General features: G+C 35.7%; 1 protein-coding gene across 1 annotated transcript; it reads right to left on the bottom strand.

The window, feature by feature from the left end:
- Nucleotides 1–19,057: 19,057 nt before the first annotated feature.
- On the bottom strand, nt 19,058–20,971 carry LOC145685640 (ionotropic receptor 21a-like). The gene has a single exon (XM_081758030.1). It carries the CDS (start codon nt 20,969–20,971, stop codon nt 19,058–19,060), a length of 1,914 nt encoding a protein of 637 aa, XP_081614156.1.
- Nucleotides 20,972–21,140: the final 169 nt, after the last annotated feature.

The following is a 21,140-nucleotide window of genomic DNA, read 5'->3' on the forward strand; positions in this document are numbered from 1 at the left end:
AACAGACCGAGAGAAATGAGCTACTATAATTGGCTGAACGTGCTGTTGCCATAGAAACAGTTCTTCTTGCTTGTTTGTTATGACCACGTGCAGGAAGGTGGAAAAAACAGAGGAAAGCAACTGTCAGAAGGGACAAGTTGTATCAAATAAAGCATAGTAAGCAACTTAAATAAAGGAAAAGAAGCGAAACAACCGATTATGAAAGAACCAAATTTTATGTTGAAGCGTATACAGTATCATTCACAAGATCCTTGATAACTGACCAACTCTCGTTGCCGTTGTAAAGATATCAACATTACCTTTAAAAGTCAAAGTTAGCAACAATGAAAAGTGTCGGAAATTCCTTTATAAAATAAACAACAATAGGATAATTTTCATTGTTAATAGCTAATCAGCGGTGCGTCTACCACATATCACTGAATCATTAATAACAGGCCAACTCTCTTTGCGATTGTAATGATAGAAACAATATATTTTAAGATCGTAAGAAAGTCAAAGTTAGCAACAATGGATATCGCCAGAATTCCTATTAATACAGACCCTGTCCCTAAGACCCGTAGGAATTTTGAGGTGGACTAAGTTTCTCTTCAGATCCAAGTAAGACAGGTCTCAGTGATGGAAAAAATCTTGGGTGATCATCTGGCAACCCGGGCATAAGTTGGCAAATTGGAAATTCAATATGGCGGCCATGCGAAAATGCCATATTTACCTAAAACACGAATATCTCATCATTAAATGAAGCTAGAAACTTCATTCTTGTACCGAATTCAAGATAATGAACACTGTAATCAAGAAACATTCGTAACGTCGAAACATAGTGCCGCCATTTTTAAATATGGCGGCAGGTTTTCGGAATTTTCGATTTTTTTCGTACACTATTATCATTTATTCGAAGATAATTACGAAACTATAAGAGATTCCATAAACATACCTGAAATAAACGGAATAGAGCATAATGAGAGCTTTCCAACGGTACCAATATCTTTTCTTTATCTTTAAATTTGACGGAGTTATTGAAATTTTAGTAGCTCAAGGTGTTAGGCTTCAGATTAAATTTAGTAAGGTGAAGCCAATCTCCTCATGATTTTCATCCAAAGTAAGAATTAAAATATGCATCGCCTTATTTTTATGTAGACTGTGCCAGAAAAGTACGACTAAGATGTACTGTAACCTCCATATACATTGCGAGACACCATTTTTATAGTTCAGATTCAAAAATGTAAGAGAGCTCCCTCGTGGCTAAGCGATTAGCGTACGCGCCTTTGGCGTGGAAGACCCGGGTTCGATTCCCGGCTGGAGCTAATGTGGTTCGGATTCCACGTTAATCAGTAGGTCCACGTCTCATATAGCCTCGCTGCTGAAAAGGGATGCTAAACTAAAATCACCTCACATCACCTCAAAAAGGTAAGAACATTCTTCGTTATTTTTTGACACGCCCTTTTAAAATTTATGGTTTCGTTGGAAGTAACACTGGTTTGGTAGTAATGAATGGGGTTTACGTTAGTATATAACATTTTAAGGAGGTGTGTGTGTGTGTGTGTGTGCAGGGTGCGAAATGTGCGGAGAAATGAGGGGAAAATTTACTTTTCAAATGGAAATAAAGGGAATTTAAGTAAATTTCACTTTTTCGTGACCTCAAGTGGGGGAAAAATCCATTTCAACCCTCCTGTGGTTTCGAATCTGTGTGTGTGTGTGGGTAATATTATGAACTCACAAAATGATGCTGTGTAAAAGTTAGTAACATTTTGTCCTGAGGTATACCAACACCATCTCAGGGTATTGAAAAACAGAAGAAAATCAAGGTTATATCAGCTTTAGATTTCTTAACTATGAAATATATAGTGCGTTTATATAGATGAGTTTATCAGAAGATTTCAAATTCTTGTTTAGTGGCCAACCAAGAATGAAAGAAGAATCAACATTAAGAAGAATCAACATTATTCAACTTAAATGGTACATTACAAAAAAAAAAAAAAAAAAAAAAAAAACAGTTAGAACTGTATAAATTTAAGTTTATAAATTGTATTCAAAATCATAGAGTAAAATTTTCATGACTATTTTATTCGTGCCAATCGTTAAACAATTACATCGTAACAGATCTTGAAAAAAAAATTTTTGTCATTAAACATTCGCCTCCATCGTGGTATGTTAAAGACACTTTATCGACATTTTATGAAATTCTGTTACTACAGCGGTCTAACATAACACATTGACTAGATTCTCAAACACATTTCCGTTAATACACATAGAAAATTCAATTACCACTCAAAGAATTGGCGATCCATCCTCTTTACTTATGTATTTACAAAAGAAAATTATTTGGGCGTTCATTGCTTATAATATCCCTGTCAGTTGTCAAATAAAAAAAATGCAAGCATAGGCCGTATCATCGCTACTACATTTTCATTTTTAATTTAAAAGTAAGTAAGTAGCATCATATATTACTTCACATTAGCCTATGCAACATTCGCAGAATATATCTAATATGAAAAGCACTACTATTAATGGAAAATGATATATTTACAGATGTCTAGCGAAAAAAAATCTACATCTACGCGACAGGGTCCAAATACTAGAACGCCTTTTAAGAACTATTATCATTTTAACTTATTATTTTAGTTCACAACTCGTTAAACTTGAAGAGTGATGGATACGCATAATAAACCCTACTCTATTTAAGAGTAGCAAGTTGAGTGATATTTCAACTGTATCGGTTTCCGACGAGGCAAATATATGTTTAGTAAGTAGGCACGAACATTTAATTTCACACCGTAATCATAGCACGTTTAAAGTAAACATCTACCTAAACTATAAAAACAGAACATAGCACGAAGTGGTATTTTTAGAAATAATAATATTGAAATCCGTAGGTATGTCCAAAGTAAAGTTTTACCGAATCGGCGCATCGCACCTATAGCGAAGGATACATTAGTTTAAAATTTCCCTAACCTACACAAATATATATTACAAGGCAACATGAAAAGACACACGAAAGAAAAATTTCAAATTACTAACATATATTACGAGACACTATGAAAGGACACACGACAAAATATTAAAAGGCACGTTCAAAGTACAATTTTACCGACTCTACACGTATCGAGCATACAGAGATATATCACAAAATAGTATCAAAGGGCACACGACAAAATATAGAAAGGCACGTTCAAAGTACAATTTTACCGTCTCTACACGTACGAAATGGAACTTTTCCCTAACCTAAATAAATGTATTACAAATGTGATGTTAAAGGACACATTGATATATAAAGGCACTCTCAAAGAAATTTCATCATAACATTTACAAACGACATACATTACGGAGCAAAATTAAACCAGACGAAATGTATTATGAAGCACTTAAAATTCTAACCTAAACCATCAAATTATCTTCTGCCATAATACACTGAATGCACACTAGAGGTCCGCTTAGAATAACATTTACCATATCATTCAGATATGAAATATTCATAGGTGCGTTCAAAGTAAAGGTTTTCCCTAACGAAAGCAACATATATTACACGACAATACAAAAAAGGCACATATTAGATTTAGAAGCACGGACAAAATTAAATTTTCTAACCTAGCCGATATAAAATAAAACATGGTATATTATAGGACACACATTCAAAATTAAATCTCACCTAACCTACAACAAATATTTCACAAAAACACCGTTATGGGACATAATTTAGCAATGTGTTTAAAGTAATCCTACCTAACCTAAACATTCAAAATCTGAGTACATTAATATTGAGAGGTGCGTTCAAAGTAAAGGTTCACCATAATATCTACATACAAATTTTCAAGTTCACGTATCAAACACATAAAATTTAATAATTCAATCACATATGCTTATGGCATGCAGTATATGTATATGAGTTGATAAACGTGATGAGTATGGAGACGCGTAACGCCCTTCGGTTTAGCTACCCATATTGATCATTAAGAATTCCATTTGGCAAACTGTTATACTGTTTATGATTGGATAAGAAAATAAGGAATGGATATTACCCGTTTCATAGAAGTTCCCACGGAATAGCCCACAGGTTAGGCTAGGTTGTCAAACCTGTCTGGTTGAAACGTCAAGTCGAAACTGATGTCCTCGGATTACCAGCTCCGCGTCCTACGGCTGTAGGGCGCCGTTCCGCAAACCGACGAAATTAACTTCGACAACTATATCTCCCACTCCATTATTTTATATGACTAGTAATGGCGGAGATAATACTCGATGGCCTCTAGCCAAAAAGAAAGGTTATTGCTAAATTTTTTCTTCAGTCAGACTCCTCAATATCTCTTTTCTTCCAAATAATAACTTAGGTTGTCCCAATTCATATTTTAGACTAGGTTGAAATCCAAATTAGCACTTTTGGTTACGAAATTTCTAAATTTAGAGGAGCTGACCTAGGCCATCGTCTTTACACACTGAAATCTATCGATTCACTCCGTCATTTCACTCGCGTCACCAGACCTTAATAAATGCGGTTTTAATATTACATAGTCGACTACGAACTAAAACGAATTATGTTACAATACAAGTTCCCTTATGTTACAATACAAGAACCTAGCCACATAGTCAGTCGTTTTATCTATTGTTTGACATTTTCTAATTATTGGAGATGACCACATAACTCACCTAATCACTTCTTGTAATTGTTTATTCGTTACTATCGTAACAAATGCCTCCAATTTTTACGCTATCGCCATATTGGAAATTCAGCTTCACGTATAGCGATTCAAATGCCCTCTTGCGGTCAGAGCCAAAAATGATCGCTAAACACAGCAGTAACGAATTGTAAACAAACCCCAGCAGCCTCATCACACGCAATATATTAGGTAAAATTTTAAGTAAGAAAATTTAGTATTATTTAGTATTATTTATAATAGTTATTCTAAGAATACTGTACAGACTGTAAAGAAACTGTTACATGATTTGAAATGAGTCGGTAATACTGAGTTTAAAGAGAATGGTCGAATTTTCGGATCAAATTTCCGGATATGTTTACGTGCGTATCTCATATCAAGATTAAGGACATTTATTCTTCTGTGCCATTTCTTTTACTAACAATAAGAACGAATTAACATTAAAAACTAATATAAACCTACACATAACAAAACTGGGCACAGCAATACTATACGGGAAGCAACTTCAACCGGTAAACATTACAATACGGGAGCTAACTTGAACAGAATGTAAACATCCGGTAATCGGGCTGTTACAGAGGGTTGCAAACATTGGTGAGTAATGTTTACACGAGGATGATAGTGCAAAGAGTGTTTATCTGCTAAATGTGTGTAAATAGTGGATAAATACTTTAAATCTATAAATTTCGAGTGGAACAGGTAGTTTATTTAAGTCAGTGGAATGGCTTTTTTTTATATATTTTCTGCGTGTTGTAAAATAAATAAGTTTTTCAAATGAAAGTAATCAAGTTTCGTTTTGATTACATGGACGATTGTTGTTGTTCTTACTCCAAAGCCTTTGTCTCAATGTTTGCAACAAGCAGTGTTGCAAAATTGGTTTATATTACTAACTAAGGAACTTCTTTAATAATGTTATTACTATTCAATACGGGACATTATTGTAATTAAATCTGCATCTTAATTAAAATATTCCTTAAATTTTCACCTACCAAAGTAATTTTTAAACGCGTGATTTTGGTGTAATGTTCAAGTGTTTAACCCACCTACACGTTAAATGTAGGCATTGACATTTTGTTTCTTTTTTTTTTCAGTACTCAGCTGACCCATTTATTGAAATGAATGATGATGAACATCCTGTTGGCCTACAATTAGGCCACCGTGGAAGCGGAAGCCGAACAGAAGTGGATGGTTCCAAATGCATCATATACCAAAAGCATAAGAATAAAGAGAAAACCACAACTACAATAGAAGGAAGACAAAAAGTCTTGGATGCAGCTGAAATATGGCAAGATGAGACCTTCCAGCCAATCAATGTCCTTGGACAAGATTTTGAGTTCAAATATCATTGTTCAAATGAGTGTTACAAAAACAATACTCATAAAAATCGTTTGCTGAACAAGAAGCGAGAGAACGAAGCCAATCTGCAAGTAGAACCAAAGGAAAACGTCATGGAAGATTCGTCAACATCAAGATATAAAAGATTAAGGGGAGGGGACTTAATGTTATACCGTGTGATTATGAGTTAAAAATGCATCAGAAATAAAATGGAAGAAAGCATCTAAAACATGTTCCAGTACATTGAGAGCAGAAAAAATCCATATATTGTGAATGGCGAAGTGAAGCTTCACAACCTTCTAACCAATGAGTGTGTCCCGGAATCGAGTGCCAAGAAACTTTTATAATTTTTGATGACTGCCGAAGAAGCTTTTGCCACATTCCGACAGGAAAGGTTTATATCTTGCTCGAAATCACTGATGGCACCCATTCACAGACAAAATCTTCCCACATTTCGAAGTATAACACAACCTAGCATGCAGATGAAAATGAAAACTGTGAGAAGCGTTATTAAGGATCAATTACTGTTTCAAAGAAAAGTAGAAATTGCCAAGGAGAAAGGATTGTCATGGCAAAAATTCTTAGTTATGATATTTCACCTTCACCCTTACTAGATGAGAACGGGGCCACTACGAAACCCTCAAAGTTTCAGCTTATGAATATTTTGATAAAAAGATTAGATACCACGGCCATAAATTTCCAGAAAAATGATCCTCTCGAAACCTGTGTTGTAGTTGATGTAATGAACCAGTTTCGAAGACTGAAAGTTAAAGGAAATGTCACATTTAAAGACTTGTTCACATCACTTGACACCATTGTAAATAAAGCCTGCAAATTCAGCCGTGTCGACTATGTGTTTGATAGCTATCTTCCAACATCAATCAAAAGTGCTGAGAGGGAAAGAAGATCTTCTGTACAGCCACTACCATTGACATCAATAAGCACTACCACAACACTTCCTGTACAGATGGACAGATTTTGGGCATCATCTGAGAACAAAGTTTTGATTCAGGCTGCTCTGGCTGAATTTTTGAAGACAGTTACAATAAATCGAGATTGGGAAACTATTCTCAGTGGCGTCTTGCTTGACGGTGGTCCTACTCCAGCTGTATCAATCAAAGATAAGAGATTCACGGAAATATCAAGAACTCTCAAATTAGCTGTTGAGGTGGCTGACATACGCATTATCCCTCACGTTTTCCATGCGGTTAAGCATGGGATGCAACGCGTTGTAGTGCTCTCAAATGACACAGATGTGTTTGTTTTACTGATTCATTTTTACAAGATCCTACATGAAAATGGACTTTCAGCATTATGGATGCGAAAATCGAGATCCGATATTATACCAATTCACACATTTGTCAACAAAATAGATGCAGCAACGCCCGATGCCATTCTTGCAACACACTTTCTTACAGGGTCTGATGTTACCAGTAAGATAGGTAACAAAATATCCGCTCTTAAGGCAGAACCGGAAAAGTATCTGTGCAAATTTGGACGAAGTCTTCCTCCAAGTGCTGAGTGCTTGGAACTTGCTGAAGAATATTTGGTCAGGGTTGTAAAATCAGGCTCAAGATCTAAGACATTTGACACTCTCCGATTTGAAATTATGAATCAAAGTAGTCTTCATAGCTTACAGAAATTATCTTGCACCAGTTCGTCATTACAGGGTCACCTGAAAAGATCCTTTTACATGGTATATTCGTATTCTAGTGTTAGGCACAGAAGAACCATTAGAACCAACGGATTTTGGATGGACATACAATGCAGATGATTCATCGCTCACACAGGATACTAGCATTAATGAGCTACCAGAAGATGTTATTCGAACATGTACTTGCAAGAGCTGTTCTACAAGACGATGCAAATGCCTTAAAAAAAGTTAGTTGTACGACCTTCTGTAAGTGCAAAATGATTTGTAATAATCGGTAACGTTACGAACTGTAACTCAATCCATGTAGACAAAATATGCAACGAACCTATTAATAACATTTAATTAGTTGCCCTCAACAAGACCGATCAAAATATTTCATCACAGGATTGTAAAAAAACCAAAACCAAGTAATTTCATAAAGCTTTGTTATATTATAAATATGGTGCTTTTATTATTATTTGTATTAGTGTACTAACTTTATATCACTTTTAATTATATTGCTTTTTTCTACTGAAATTGTTGAATTATTATTTTAGCAACCACGATTTATTATTATTATTATTATTATTATTATTATTATTATTATTATTATTATTATTATTATTATTATTATTATTATTATTATTAACCATTTGCACTTTTACCTAGAAATCTCACTGTAAGATCTTAGAGTAATTCATCAGCATTAAAACTTGTGCAGAAAAATCATGGATAGTTTTGCTTTAGCGCTTAACCTTTCTTAACTTAATCTGAAGCCTAACACCTTGAGCTACTAAAATTTCAATAACTCCGTCAAATTTAAAGATAGAGAAAAGATATTGGTACCGTTGGAAAGCTCTCATTATGCTCTATCCCGTTTATTTCAGGTATGTTTATGGAATCTCTTATAGTTTCGTAGTTATCTTCGAATAAATGATAATAGTGTACGAAAAAAATCGAAAAACCTGCCACCATATTTAAAAATAGCGGCACTATGTTTCGACGTTACGAATGTTTCTTGATTACAGTGTTCATTATCTTGAATTCGGTACAAGAATGAAGTTTCTAGCTTCATTTAATGATGAGATATTCGTGTTTTAGGTAAATATGGCATTTTCGCATGGCCGCCATATTGAATTTCCAATTTGCCAACTTATGCCCGGGTTGCCAGATGATCACCCAAGATTTTTTCCATCACTGAGACGTGTTTTACTTGGATCTGAAGAGAAACTTAGTCCACCTCAAAATTCCTACGGGTCTTATAGACAGGGACTGGACTATATGGTTATAATGCACATAATCATAGCATACCACGTACATAATAAGACGATAATCAGCGATGAGCCTACACCATTTTCACAACTCCAATTTTCGTATCAGAGACAGACATGAATGCAAAAAGCTAGACGCAGCTCATTATATTCATTCGTTAAAAAGAAACATACATAATTATTAAAGATTAGTACCTCCCCATATATCAGTGGCGCTTGTTTTCGATTTTCTTTTCCGAAGTACTTCACTCGGATACAAGGCTGAATAATGATTTGAATTCTTACATGGTAATTACGCGCAGAATGTCCGGGTTCATTCCAGGTGGTAGTTCAGGTGTTCCAACGTTAAATTGTAGGTTCATGTTCTATATAGCCTTGGAGCTGAAAAGAGAACGCTAAACTCGAAGTCAACCTACTAGAGAAGTAAAAGCATGATTCTACTTTACAAAGTAGGTCGCGTATGTTAACATGTATATTAAATACCAGAAATACCATAGTAATATAGCAACCAAGGAGATGTCCCCCCTAGAAAATTTTCTTCCGGTGTCCCTGGATGTTGCCCATTACAAAATCTACCTATGTATATAGGACAATCCAGGACTATGGAATCAATTACTTTAAAATAAAAAACAATAAAAAATACACATGTACCCCATAAAAATTTTACGACTCTTATCCTGTCGGAGGCCTACTTCTTCTGATGTTCCTTATAGGAGCCATTATATATTTAATTTTTTTTAATAAGCTAAAAAAATTGAGAAGCGTAAAACTAAATTGTGACTTTGTATGCACTGGAAGAATTTTAGCAAAAGATTCATTCTTTCTCAGAGATGAACATGTCATGGTCTATCTTAATGCACAGAACGAAATTTAACGATTTAGAGAACCAGTAGACAGACCTCGGCCCCCTGCCCCCCCCCCTTCGGAGCCCATGGCAACACTGTATCCATAATCTTCTTTGTAGCTATATGGGTAACACGTAGACTACTTATCTTTGGCCCCATCAACCCACCAACATCGTATTCGAGGCTGCTTTTTTTAGAAAATTCCCATTTCTATGTACTTATCATCCTGTATCTTTGTGGTGGACAAACACCATGAGTGTGAATTTTTCGGCGTTGTTCCGTTCCCTCCTTCTTTTATAATTCCATCAGTATAGTCCAAGAGCACGGTGACTCAGTGGTAGAGCACTTACCTCTGGTTCTTGGAATTCCAGGTTCGATCCTCAGCCAAGTAAGTTTGTGATGGACAGTATCATGCCCGTGGGTTTTCTCGGGCTACTTCCGTTTCCCCCCACAATCTCATTCTAGCAATTCTTCCATCAACACCCGTCTCCCTTAACCTAAAGAGTATAATTGCGAGATGGGGCCGCGGTGGTTCAGTGGTAGAGCGTTCACCTCTGGTGCTTGAGGTCTCGGGTTCGATCCCAGCCCCCTCCAAGTGAAGTTTGTGGTGGACAAACACCGTGTGCGAGGGTTTTCTCGGGGGTTCTCCCGTTTTCTCCCACTTTCTTCATTCCACCATTTCATTCATTACTCACCATCACCGTCTCCTTTAGCCTAACCGGCACAACCATGGGACGTAAAACTCAAAGATTTCATTTCAAAGATATAATTGCGAGATGTTAAACTGAAAGATTTCATGTTACTTTTCAATATGATTCATCTTATTATCTTGTCTTTCTTAGCGTCAATGTATAGCCGTAAGAAGCAAAACTCAAAGTTTCATTTATATGATAATTGAAAAAGAAACTAACGCAATCTTTAAACATGTAAAAGAAAAAGGACATGGTGTGAACTGTGCTGGAAAGGGAAAAAAGGTTGTGATAGAAAGTGGAAAGAGGCCTGGTGGATAGAAAAGGAAGGAGATGTAAAGTTAATGAATTGGACCAAAGGTATCAGCATTAATAAAGAATGGAGGAATATTATTAATAAATACAGGAAAAATGTATATGAATTAATGTATTCAATGGTTGTTTGCTCCTTGTTGTTTCTTTCTGGTATAATGTTATCTTTTCCCATTGGTCAGTTCAGATAGATTTCCACGCTTCTGATTGGCTGTTTCAACGGGCCAATGAGAGAGGAGATAGGGAGATGAATTGTGTATATATTGTTGAGGGAGTGAAGTTAAATAGATTTTATTTCTAAAAATTTTATAACTAGATTGAATAAAGATAAATGAATGTGTGAAAATTAAAAGATAAAATTAAAGACAAAATTAAAAGTCAAGTAACTATGACAATGCAGAATTAGGTTAAGGAAATAAATTTCAAAATTATGTTATCCCAGTATTGTTTTGGTTATGTCAGTTGTAAATGCAGACGTCTGAATGTGCAATGTTTTGATTACATAGAATAACAAAGATGAAATGCTGTGTCAGGAATGTTGTGAGAGTAAGTTGTAATGTTTATGTTATTATTTGTCAATTGTTAACATCGACACAAATTTTAGGATGTGACAAAATTGTCAGATTACGGAGATAGACGTCTGGAGATTTTGTCTACTTGATGATCATTGCAGAAATGTGAATTTCGGCAATGAGAAAGCAAACACGTGGAGCAACGTGAAGCAAGGTGGCAGTTTGGAGAGTAACAGGTTTGACATAAATACTCTACGAAGATGAGATCAGGATCATTCGACGGAGAGAGGTCTCAGACGATCACTCAACGGAGAAGAGACTCTCAGTTCAGTCATTTGACATTTGATAATTGAACGAGAGTTACTTTGAGACTGTTCATTAGCTATGGTGAACTAGTCTGTAATATCAGTTCTACAATCATTCGACTTTGGAATATCTGAGCAGCATTATTATCGCCAGTAGTTGGAGTTTACTCTGCTGCACCTTAGCTTCCTAACGACATCAACATCTATCCTGAAGGTATGTGTTTGCTATCCGTTTTTCGTCATCAAGTAGAGAAAATAGTCAGACTCCGTAGGTTGTGATCTGGTAACGTTTGTCCATTCTTCACACAACAAAGTACACATGAACATTACAAGTAATTATTGGAAATACAATGATTTTAAACTTTACTCGTTATGTGTTTACTTTATTAGAATTAGTAATTGTACTTTCCCGGACATTATAGAAAATGTTCGGAGGACAATCTTCCTGTGTCTTAGAGCTACGCATTTGCTAATAAAGGCACACACAGGGGGTTGACAATATATATACTTGAGTAGTTTTTTTTTTTTTTTTTTTTTTGTATCACTCAGGGTACGTCTGATGAGGATCTTGGCTAGAAGATCGAAATGTCACGTGTAAATGTGTTTTTATATTAAATAAGTGCAGTCTAGTTCAGCAGTGTGTTTATTTTTCTGTTTTTATAATTGGCTTCTTCAGCTTGAAAAGCATGATCATGGGGCGTAAAAATTACAATGAAAAGTAAGTATGAAAAGGAGTAGTAACGATGCATTTTCTCAATCAGGAACATTGAAAGAAAATCCTCCTGCTTCTTAACTTCAGGCACTAAGGTAACAGTGAAGGGAAAGAAATCTAGAAGGTGTGCGCAATAGTAGGTTTGTAAGAGGTAAATTTTAAACTAAATTCTGTCTTCCTACTTGTTAGCGTGTTTATAAACGAATGGCGCCGTTTTAAAAATTAATAATAAATTTATTTATTATCTTACACGGGTTAAATCTACCCTGTAAGCAGTGGCAAATATCCAAGTTTTTCATGTGCTACCTGTTCTTTGCTTGTCATGCTGGTTAGTTTGTAATGCTTATTGTGGGGCCGCATCGACACTTTCCGATATGGTGTTGAAACAGGAAAAAGCTCTCTGTGTGCTCCGTTTTGAGGTGTCCAGATCTCTGGTTACAGTGCAGTGTGAATTTCATGCACACTTTAGAAAAGACCCAGCACACAAAAGTGACATAAATAAATAGGTGGTACCGATAGTTCATGGAAACTCGATGCTTGTGTAGTGGCAATTGTTCTTGTCCGCGAGAAAGTGCATGGCCCATCTGTCTTCGAACAGGAAATTATGACCTGTGACTCATTTCTTTACAAGTTGGAAACCTGGTTGTTACCCTAGCTGAACACCAATTATGATTATTACATTTTGCAACTGGACGCTGCTCCGCCCCATTTTCATAGGAATGTACGAGAGGTTCTTAATCGTGTTCTTCACAACCGCTAGATTGGACGTGATGCTTCAGAAGACAACAACCCTCTCCCCTGGCCATCTTCTTCGCCGGATTTAACACCATGTGATTTCTTTAGTTGGAAGTTTATTGAAGATAGTTTATGTACCGCAAATCCCCCTGTCTGTTGAGAAAGTAGTGTTCTTTACTTTCAAAAAACACTCAGCGTATAGCTATCCGTAATATCTTAATATATATATATATAAGCATATAAGCATTTCATCTACTGTTTATGGTACAGTAAGTCGAAATAAGGTAAGGTAAGGACAACGGTTTCGAACTGGTGTGTTCCGCAATTCCACAGGGCAGTAATCGCTAAGCCGTGAACTACTAGTAGCTAGCGGGGACATTTTCGGTAGATCACATTAACACTCCAGTTGGCTAATCTTGATCAGTGTTGCCAGTTTGAGAATAAAAGTCACTAAATCTACGGGATTCAACTTCCAGAAAAAAAAATGTTGATGACAACAAAAAGTTCCATCCTCTTCATTAAAGTTAACAAGTCTGATAAAAAAATGTTATTTATTAATAACTACACTTCAATTTCTTTCTTGTATAAATTCAATTTGAGTTTCTTTTTGTTATACGTATATAGATTAATTAAAATTAATTTCATATTTACTAGGATGTAACTTTATAGGCAATAAACAGATGTAAGATTTTTTTTTTAAAAAAAAACGAAGTTGGTAGTTCGTTTGATTGGTAGTTCATAGTAGGACTTAAAAATGGAATGGAAGCTCAAAAGCTTCAGAAGTTTGGTGACCACTGCCATAGGGTGTGTCGCAAAATTTTATATTAAAAATGAAGCATTTAATAATGTTTTTTAAAAAAAATCGAAAGAACGTCTTCAGAGACAGCAAACAGCTCTCAGTACTACATAGTCTCACTACAGACACTATATTATATTATTATATTATACTTATATATATATATATATATATATATATATATATATATATATATATATATATATATATATATATATATATATATATAGGGTGTTATTTAACTCCACCGACAAACTTTGGGAGGTGATTCCTTATATGAAATGAAAGAAAAAGTTCTTATAAACATAGGTTGAAAAACGTCTCATTTCAGAGTTATGACCCGCCGAAAATTTGAAAAATCATGTTTCGAAACGCCCTGCCATAGAAACTATAGGACATATAACAAGCGGTTTAAGGAATTACACAGGAACTAGTATGCAAACTATCTAAATATTGTTACGTGTCGTAACTTTATATATAAAATAAAAAATAACTAGAATAGTATTAGAGTTGCGTCTTAGTTTTCTTTTGTTAGAGGTTAATCAGCGCCGCCAAGTGGTTGGTTGACGAACTATACCATCATGTATGTGAAAGATGTGTAAGGCCGCTTCATACTGAAGTTGGTGATAGCAAGGGTAAAATATATATCGTGTAGAATTGGATACTTAACGAAATCCACATTATTACGACGAGTTTGAGCAGATTTTGTAATGAGTTGTGATATTTCGCTCTTCTTGTTAATTGAAATTTGATTACAACATTGATATAAGGTTGTTCTACGTATTAATACTAAATAGGAGGATTATTAATAAATTTAATGGATTTCTGTGACTCTGTGGACGTTTAAATGGAAGGTGTAAGTCTCATTAGAAGCATATGTTTGTGGTGGATAAAGACTCCAGTGTTCAAGAATTAAGCTTTGTACATTCGTTGGTTTAATTAATTCCTATAAAGATATATTCGTTCATAAGAGCTTATCATTTAACCCGAATGAAGAACATAGTGATATATTTCTTAATGATCATTTTTTTTAATCTGTTATTTCGCGGCAAGTAAGTAATTTTCCAAGTGAAAGAAAGCTTTATGTCATATGGTCTCTGCAATATTCTGGTGAATTTAGTGAACTATTGTTTGTCTCTCTCTCTTCTTCAGTTTCACAAGTTAATCAAACAAAACGTGGGGTGATTTCTCGATTGGGATCACCTTACCCTATGCGACTGTCCATGCTTACTTCGGTAAGGTCACATGAGCACAGCGTAACAATATCCATGTTTTACCATCCTCAGTTATCAGCGAAACAAACTGTAAACAGGAAATTGAGGTATAGGGATACTCCTTTAAGTACTAATAACGCGTTCGTTTCGCCTATAACGGAGGATGGTTAAACATGGATATTTACATAGTTTGCATACTAGTTCCTGTGTAATTTCTTAAACCGCTTGGGATCGGTCCTGTAGTTTCTAAGGCAGAGCGTTTCGAAACGTGAATGATTTCCAAAGAAATCATTGAAACGCAGATCCTTGGAGCTGCGAGTGCCAATGACAACGCTACACAATATCGTTCGTAAGAAAATAATGGCAAAGCCTTACAAGTTGAAACTTGTACAGAAATTGACGGAAGGAGACTGTGACATAAGAAGTGAGTTTTGTGAAATGCCATTCTTGGATTCCAGAAAAGACTTCAGCAATGTTTGGACGTAAATTGTGCTCAGCTGGAGGTTTGGCGTTGAAAAAATGCTTGGAAACAAAATTTCAGACTTTCTTACAAGTTCACTAAACGTTTTGTACAAATACAATAAATGGTTACAAAGTTACAGCTTTTTACTCTTTTGCAGGACTTTTGGAAGCCCCTGTATATATATATATATATATATATATATATATATATATATATATATATATATATATATATATATATATATATATATATATATATATATATATATATATGCATTATAGCCTTACACTATTAGAATTTATACATTATTGTTACAAAGGAAAATCAAACTGGTCTTGTGATATCATGGGTGTTTAATAAAACATATTGTAAATCAAAAAAGCTGGGAGCCTTGGGAGATATTTGAACTATAAGCTCTATTTTATAAAAAATGAAGAATATAGTCATTCTGTGGTTTACTTAACTCTATATTACTGATAAGGTGCAGGCAAATATTGAAATTTTTCGCTACAAAGTAAGGGACAAAATTTAGTAATGTCTGTTTCTAGTGTCCAAGAATAAGTATATTACGAGAAATGTTTACCTTTAACTTCTAACGTTAACATTTATTTATTTACGTGTACCGATGTGACAACCCTCAAGAGCCACTACTGGTTAAGAGTCTAGCTTATAAGCGTCATTTATTTCTTCTATTAAAACAATGTATGTTGTAAGGTTCCATACCATCACATGTAAGCAACTGCTATAAACACATGTTTCAAATCACGGACACGTGTTATTGTGTTCAAAACATAATCACTAGCAGACGATGGAAGGACGATAACAGGAAGACACGAAGTTGGTTCGGATGCAAACCGAAGATAGCCGACTTTCTCGTCATGGCCCTCCCCTTCAGAGGACATCTATAAAAGAGGATCTCAAGTGGACAAAGGCATTAGTACCAGTGCTGATCGCTAACCTTCCTCAACTATCTCCCGAAACCTCCTTGAGTTACGGAGATTTGAGGCACCTAGTTCCTAAATCCATTTCGCTTAGTTTTGAGTAATCTCACAAAACGCACAGTGAAACTCCATATACACGCCTACAAAGTCCCATATTTAAATAGTTTTTTAGAATGAAGTATTAAGCTTTTAAACAAAATTATATAATTTCTTTATATCAACATATACAAGCGATATAGAACTCAATTTCAGTAAAACAAAATGAATTTGGAGGCTTTTGATACTAGTCGCCTCATTTCCTTAAATCCCAACTCCTGGAACCACCATGAGCAAAATGGTATTCCTATAACTACCTATTCCGGAGGCTGCAATGAGGAAAAAAGGTAATCCTTAAGGGAACAGGTCAGAACTCCCACAGCCAAAACCCTCACACTCAAGAAATGTCAAAACACCCACACAATCAGTCATAACTCCCACACAAACGGGCAAATCTCCCCAATGCACGAACGGTCATAATTCCCACAGGCAAAACCCCCACACTGGTAATCGGTCATAACCTCCAACGGTCATAACTCCCACACAAATGGACAAAACTCCCACACATAGCAACGGTCACAATTCCCATATAAATGGACAAAAAAACCCACACAAATGAACAAAACTCCCACATGCACAAATTGTCACAACTGTCACACAAATGGACAAAACCCCCACACAATCGGACAAATCTCCCACACTCTGAAATGATCCTGGTTGCATGTCTTGCCCTTGTACTTTTTAATATCATTTTTCATTCCACTTAAACTGATGTTGCAACTATTCTTCTTGCACTGTTTTCTAATGACAGAAACACTAAAGTGGGCGTCATAAAGAGCCGCAACAAAGACGTGCAATCACGATCATTTCAGAGTGTGGGGGATTTGTCCGATTGTGTGGGGGTTTTGTCCATTTGTGTGGCAGTTGTGACAATTTCTGCATGTGGGAGTTTTGTCGGTTTATGTGGGCATTATGACCGTTGCTATGTGTGGCTGTTTTGTCCATTTGCGTGGTGATTATGACCGTTGCTATGTATGGCTGTTTTGTCCATTTGCGTGGGAGTTATGACCGATTGTGTGGGCGTTTTGACATTTCTTGAGTGTGGGAGCTTTGGCTGTAGGGGTTTCGACCGTTCGTGCGTATGGGAGATTTGTCCATTTGTGTGCGTGTTATGACCGATCGTGTGGGCGTTTTGATATTTCTTGAGTGTGGGAGTTTTGGCTGTTGGGGTTTTGACCTAGACCCATTCTTAACTACACTATCTCCTGAAACAGCGATGAGTAAGGGAGATACCCTTTGAATCACTACCGGTATTCGACGCCGCTGTTGGCTACGACATTTTACCTTTCGAATCTGAAGCCACTTTCATGTACTTAAGTTTTGTCTTCACACTGGAAAACATTTTATAAACTTAGTATTATTTGCAAGAACTTCGTAAATTTTATAAGACACTATTTTTATAATAAAACGGTGAAGAGTTTCCAGACTTTTTATTAGATTCTATCAAGAAAAACATTGCAATATGACAAAAGAAGAAAGCAGAAGCTTTGCTATTCTTTGCTTACTTGTAATTGGAAAGAAAACTCAATAAGAAGTTAATATATTTCTATTAATATTTGTGTTAATGAATTCTTATATACTGTATTTATGTTACATAACTCATAACTAATAAATGTAATACATGGCAAATCAAATAAATATTTTAGGTTGGTTGTGATTGATTTTTCACTTAGAAAACACTGCTAACAAACTAACATTTTAGGCGAAGTTATAAGAAAGAACATGTAAGTATAAGCAGCTTTGCAATTTTATAACTACTATGTAATAATAATCTATGTATGAGGCACGTCCACAAACTAAGTGTATTAGAACCTCGCAGGCAGAGGGATTTGTTATTGCTATGCTGGCCACACTGACGTGTAACTTAGTTCCTACCCCTTCCAACAAGGCCAATCACGCGTTAGTGCGAAACAAAACTGTGGCCATAGTAACGTCTCCCGTGAAAGATGTAGATAAAGTCTGCTGCCAAGTGCGAGATTCGCAGCGTTATCCGTTATCTCGTTGTGAACGGGAAATCTTCGTCTGAAGTTTTTAATGAGATCGAAACAATTGAGAAGGGCAATTCAGAACAAGTGGAGGGGACTGCTGGTTCATGGAGTCTGCTTTCGTCAGGACAATGTCAAACCGCATATGGTCAATGCTATAAAACAACTTTTGGAATCATTCAGATGGGATGTTTTGAACCATACCGCGCATTTCACTCACCTAACGCCTTTAGACTACCATCTGTTCACCTCCCTGAAAATACACATAGGTGAGAAAAAAATTTCGAACTCACAGGTGGAGGTGAAGAATTGGGTGAAAGAGGTGGCGGAAGAATTCTTTGGCCAAGGTATAAAAAAATGATCCCTCGTCTCACTAAGCGCATCGAGAGAGACGTAGACTACGTTGAGAAATAGTTCACATATGTATTGAAGTAACCATGTAAAAGTTTTGTTTAAATATTTTTTTGAAACCTACATCAATCTAGTACACTAATTTTTGACGTGCCTCGTCCTTGAACTAAACCTTCGAACAGTAAAATTTCATTTTTTTTGTACAGTACTTTGTACTAATCAGTCTATGTAAGGCCTTGTCTTGATTTTTGAACAATTTGAAGACCAAGTAACGCTTAGTTCTACAACAAAAGCAAAGAAACCAGAACCAATTCCAAACAACAGTAACCAGAATGTACACTGAAAATGATATACAGTTAAGATAATAAACGTTTCCTCATAATCTCTCTCTTCACTTTGAAGAACTTTATGTGCAAGTTTCATGTTAAACCTTAGGTCGTCCGTCCACTTTTCACGCAAACCAGCTTCAAGGAGACTGCTAATGTGTTTGTTAACCTTTGGAAGAAACGGGGATCCTCGTCTAAAGAAGAATGATATGAAGTGTACGAGTACTGGTTGCTCCACAATATGCAATAAAGGTTTACCATCTTCATATAAATGCAGATCAACTATTAAATTCTCTAAATAAACTCTCGGTTCAAATAATACCACATCTTTATCTTTGGCCATTCGTTGTAACACACCTACGACGTCAAAATCTGGGATGTATCGTTGGTACATATCTCTCATTGCAGGATTTGACGAGTTTTCAATTGCGCCTACGTGTTCTGGATAACTTCTCACTTCTAGACCAGTTTCTGCCACATCCATGAGTGTCTCTACTTCATCATAGTACAAGGGCACAGTAAATATTCGTGCTAAGTGAGCTTGGTACACGGTAGTAACAACAAGACTAAAATAAGTAAATGCCACGAAGAGTATTCTTACCGAGGAAGTTTCTGGTTGTTCAGCAGACATTTGCAAAAACATTGAATAAACGTAGATGAAAGGGTTTGTGCGGAGTAGCATAAGTTCTTGTTCATATACATATTTCATGATAACTCGATAAATCACTTCTGTCACAAGAACACAAATTAAGATTAATATCCACACAATACCTTCAAATGCAAGAACCATTCCTTTGGAGAGAGGAACTCTTTGAGAGGTTGGTACTACAAAGGATAAGGGGAACGTCTGCACAGGGATGCTGTAGTCTACAACCTTAGTTTCATTAATATAGAGTGGCAAGCTATTTAGAAAGAATTCTGATTCCTCAATCACAATATCATCAATAATACCATTCCATGTAATATTCGCTTCATAAGATGGCCGTCTACAATTAAAGCTATGCAGTGTAAAGTTCATTTTATTGGCAATAGACAACATTAAGTTAGCATCAGTCCCATCTATTGGTGTACGGCTATCGTCTTCAGGAAATGGTTTCTCAAATATAACAGTAGGGAACTTATCAAAGCCTCTATTTCTAAAGACATATCCATGAAGGTTTTGCAGTTTATCTGGAAATACGTTTTGGAAGCGTTTTTGACTTTGCTGACACTGGCCATCTTTTAACACCCGAAACATTGTCCCATTTCTACCATCATTGTCAGTAATAAAGGGATTAAAGCTTGTGACGCGTACTGTATTACCTGAAGAACTAAACGCAAAACATAAACAATCTAATATTTTCTTAGTCCACGCATACTCCAAGACAGATCGGATCTCATCGTCAGATAATGGAGTGTCCTGAGCTAACACAATGAATGTTTTACTTCTTGAGTTCCAGTAAGATAGTCTCTCATATTCTTCCACGTCATAGGAAAACGTTCTCTCATTGGAGGACACAATCACTGAAACATCACTTTGTCCAATTGGAAATGATTTCTTATATTCAAATAGGGGAACAGCTGAAGACAGTTTTCTTCCAATTATTGGAATCTGATAAACTTGCTCAATTGCTCTGGTTAGGGAGTGCGCTATGTATGTATTTGTTGAATCGTAAATTACAGTTAGTCCACTATTTGGAAACACTTCATTGCCTGTCGAAATTATACAGTTGATGAATGCACTATAACAGTCTTCAGTTCGCTGCAATATTGGCTGTAGCGAGTATGCTATTGCCAGATGAATATTTAAAATTGAAATCAACAGCATTTTTTGATCACATGAGCGTCTGTCTAGCAACTTTAGTTTCTTCTGTAAAGAAAATAGCGTAGAGAGAGATTAGTTAATATATCTAATAAAGGTGCTTAGAAATTATATATAGCCTTTAGAAATAGAACACACATGAGGTTTGGATAATATAAAAGAATAAAGATGTCGA

Source organism: Thermobia domestica, chromosome 5 (genome assembly GCF_964235325.1).
Source record: "Thermobia domestica chromosome 5, izTheDome1.hap1.1, whole genome shotgun sequence".
Lineage (NCBI taxonomy): Eukaryota > Metazoa > Arthropoda > Insecta > Zygentoma > Lepismatidae > Thermobia > Thermobia domestica.

Coding starts and splice junctions, on each gene's coding strand:
- LOC145685640 (XM_081758030.1), bottom strand. CDS start 20,971: ATGCTGTTGATTTCAATTTTAAATATTCATCTGGCAATAGCATACTCG.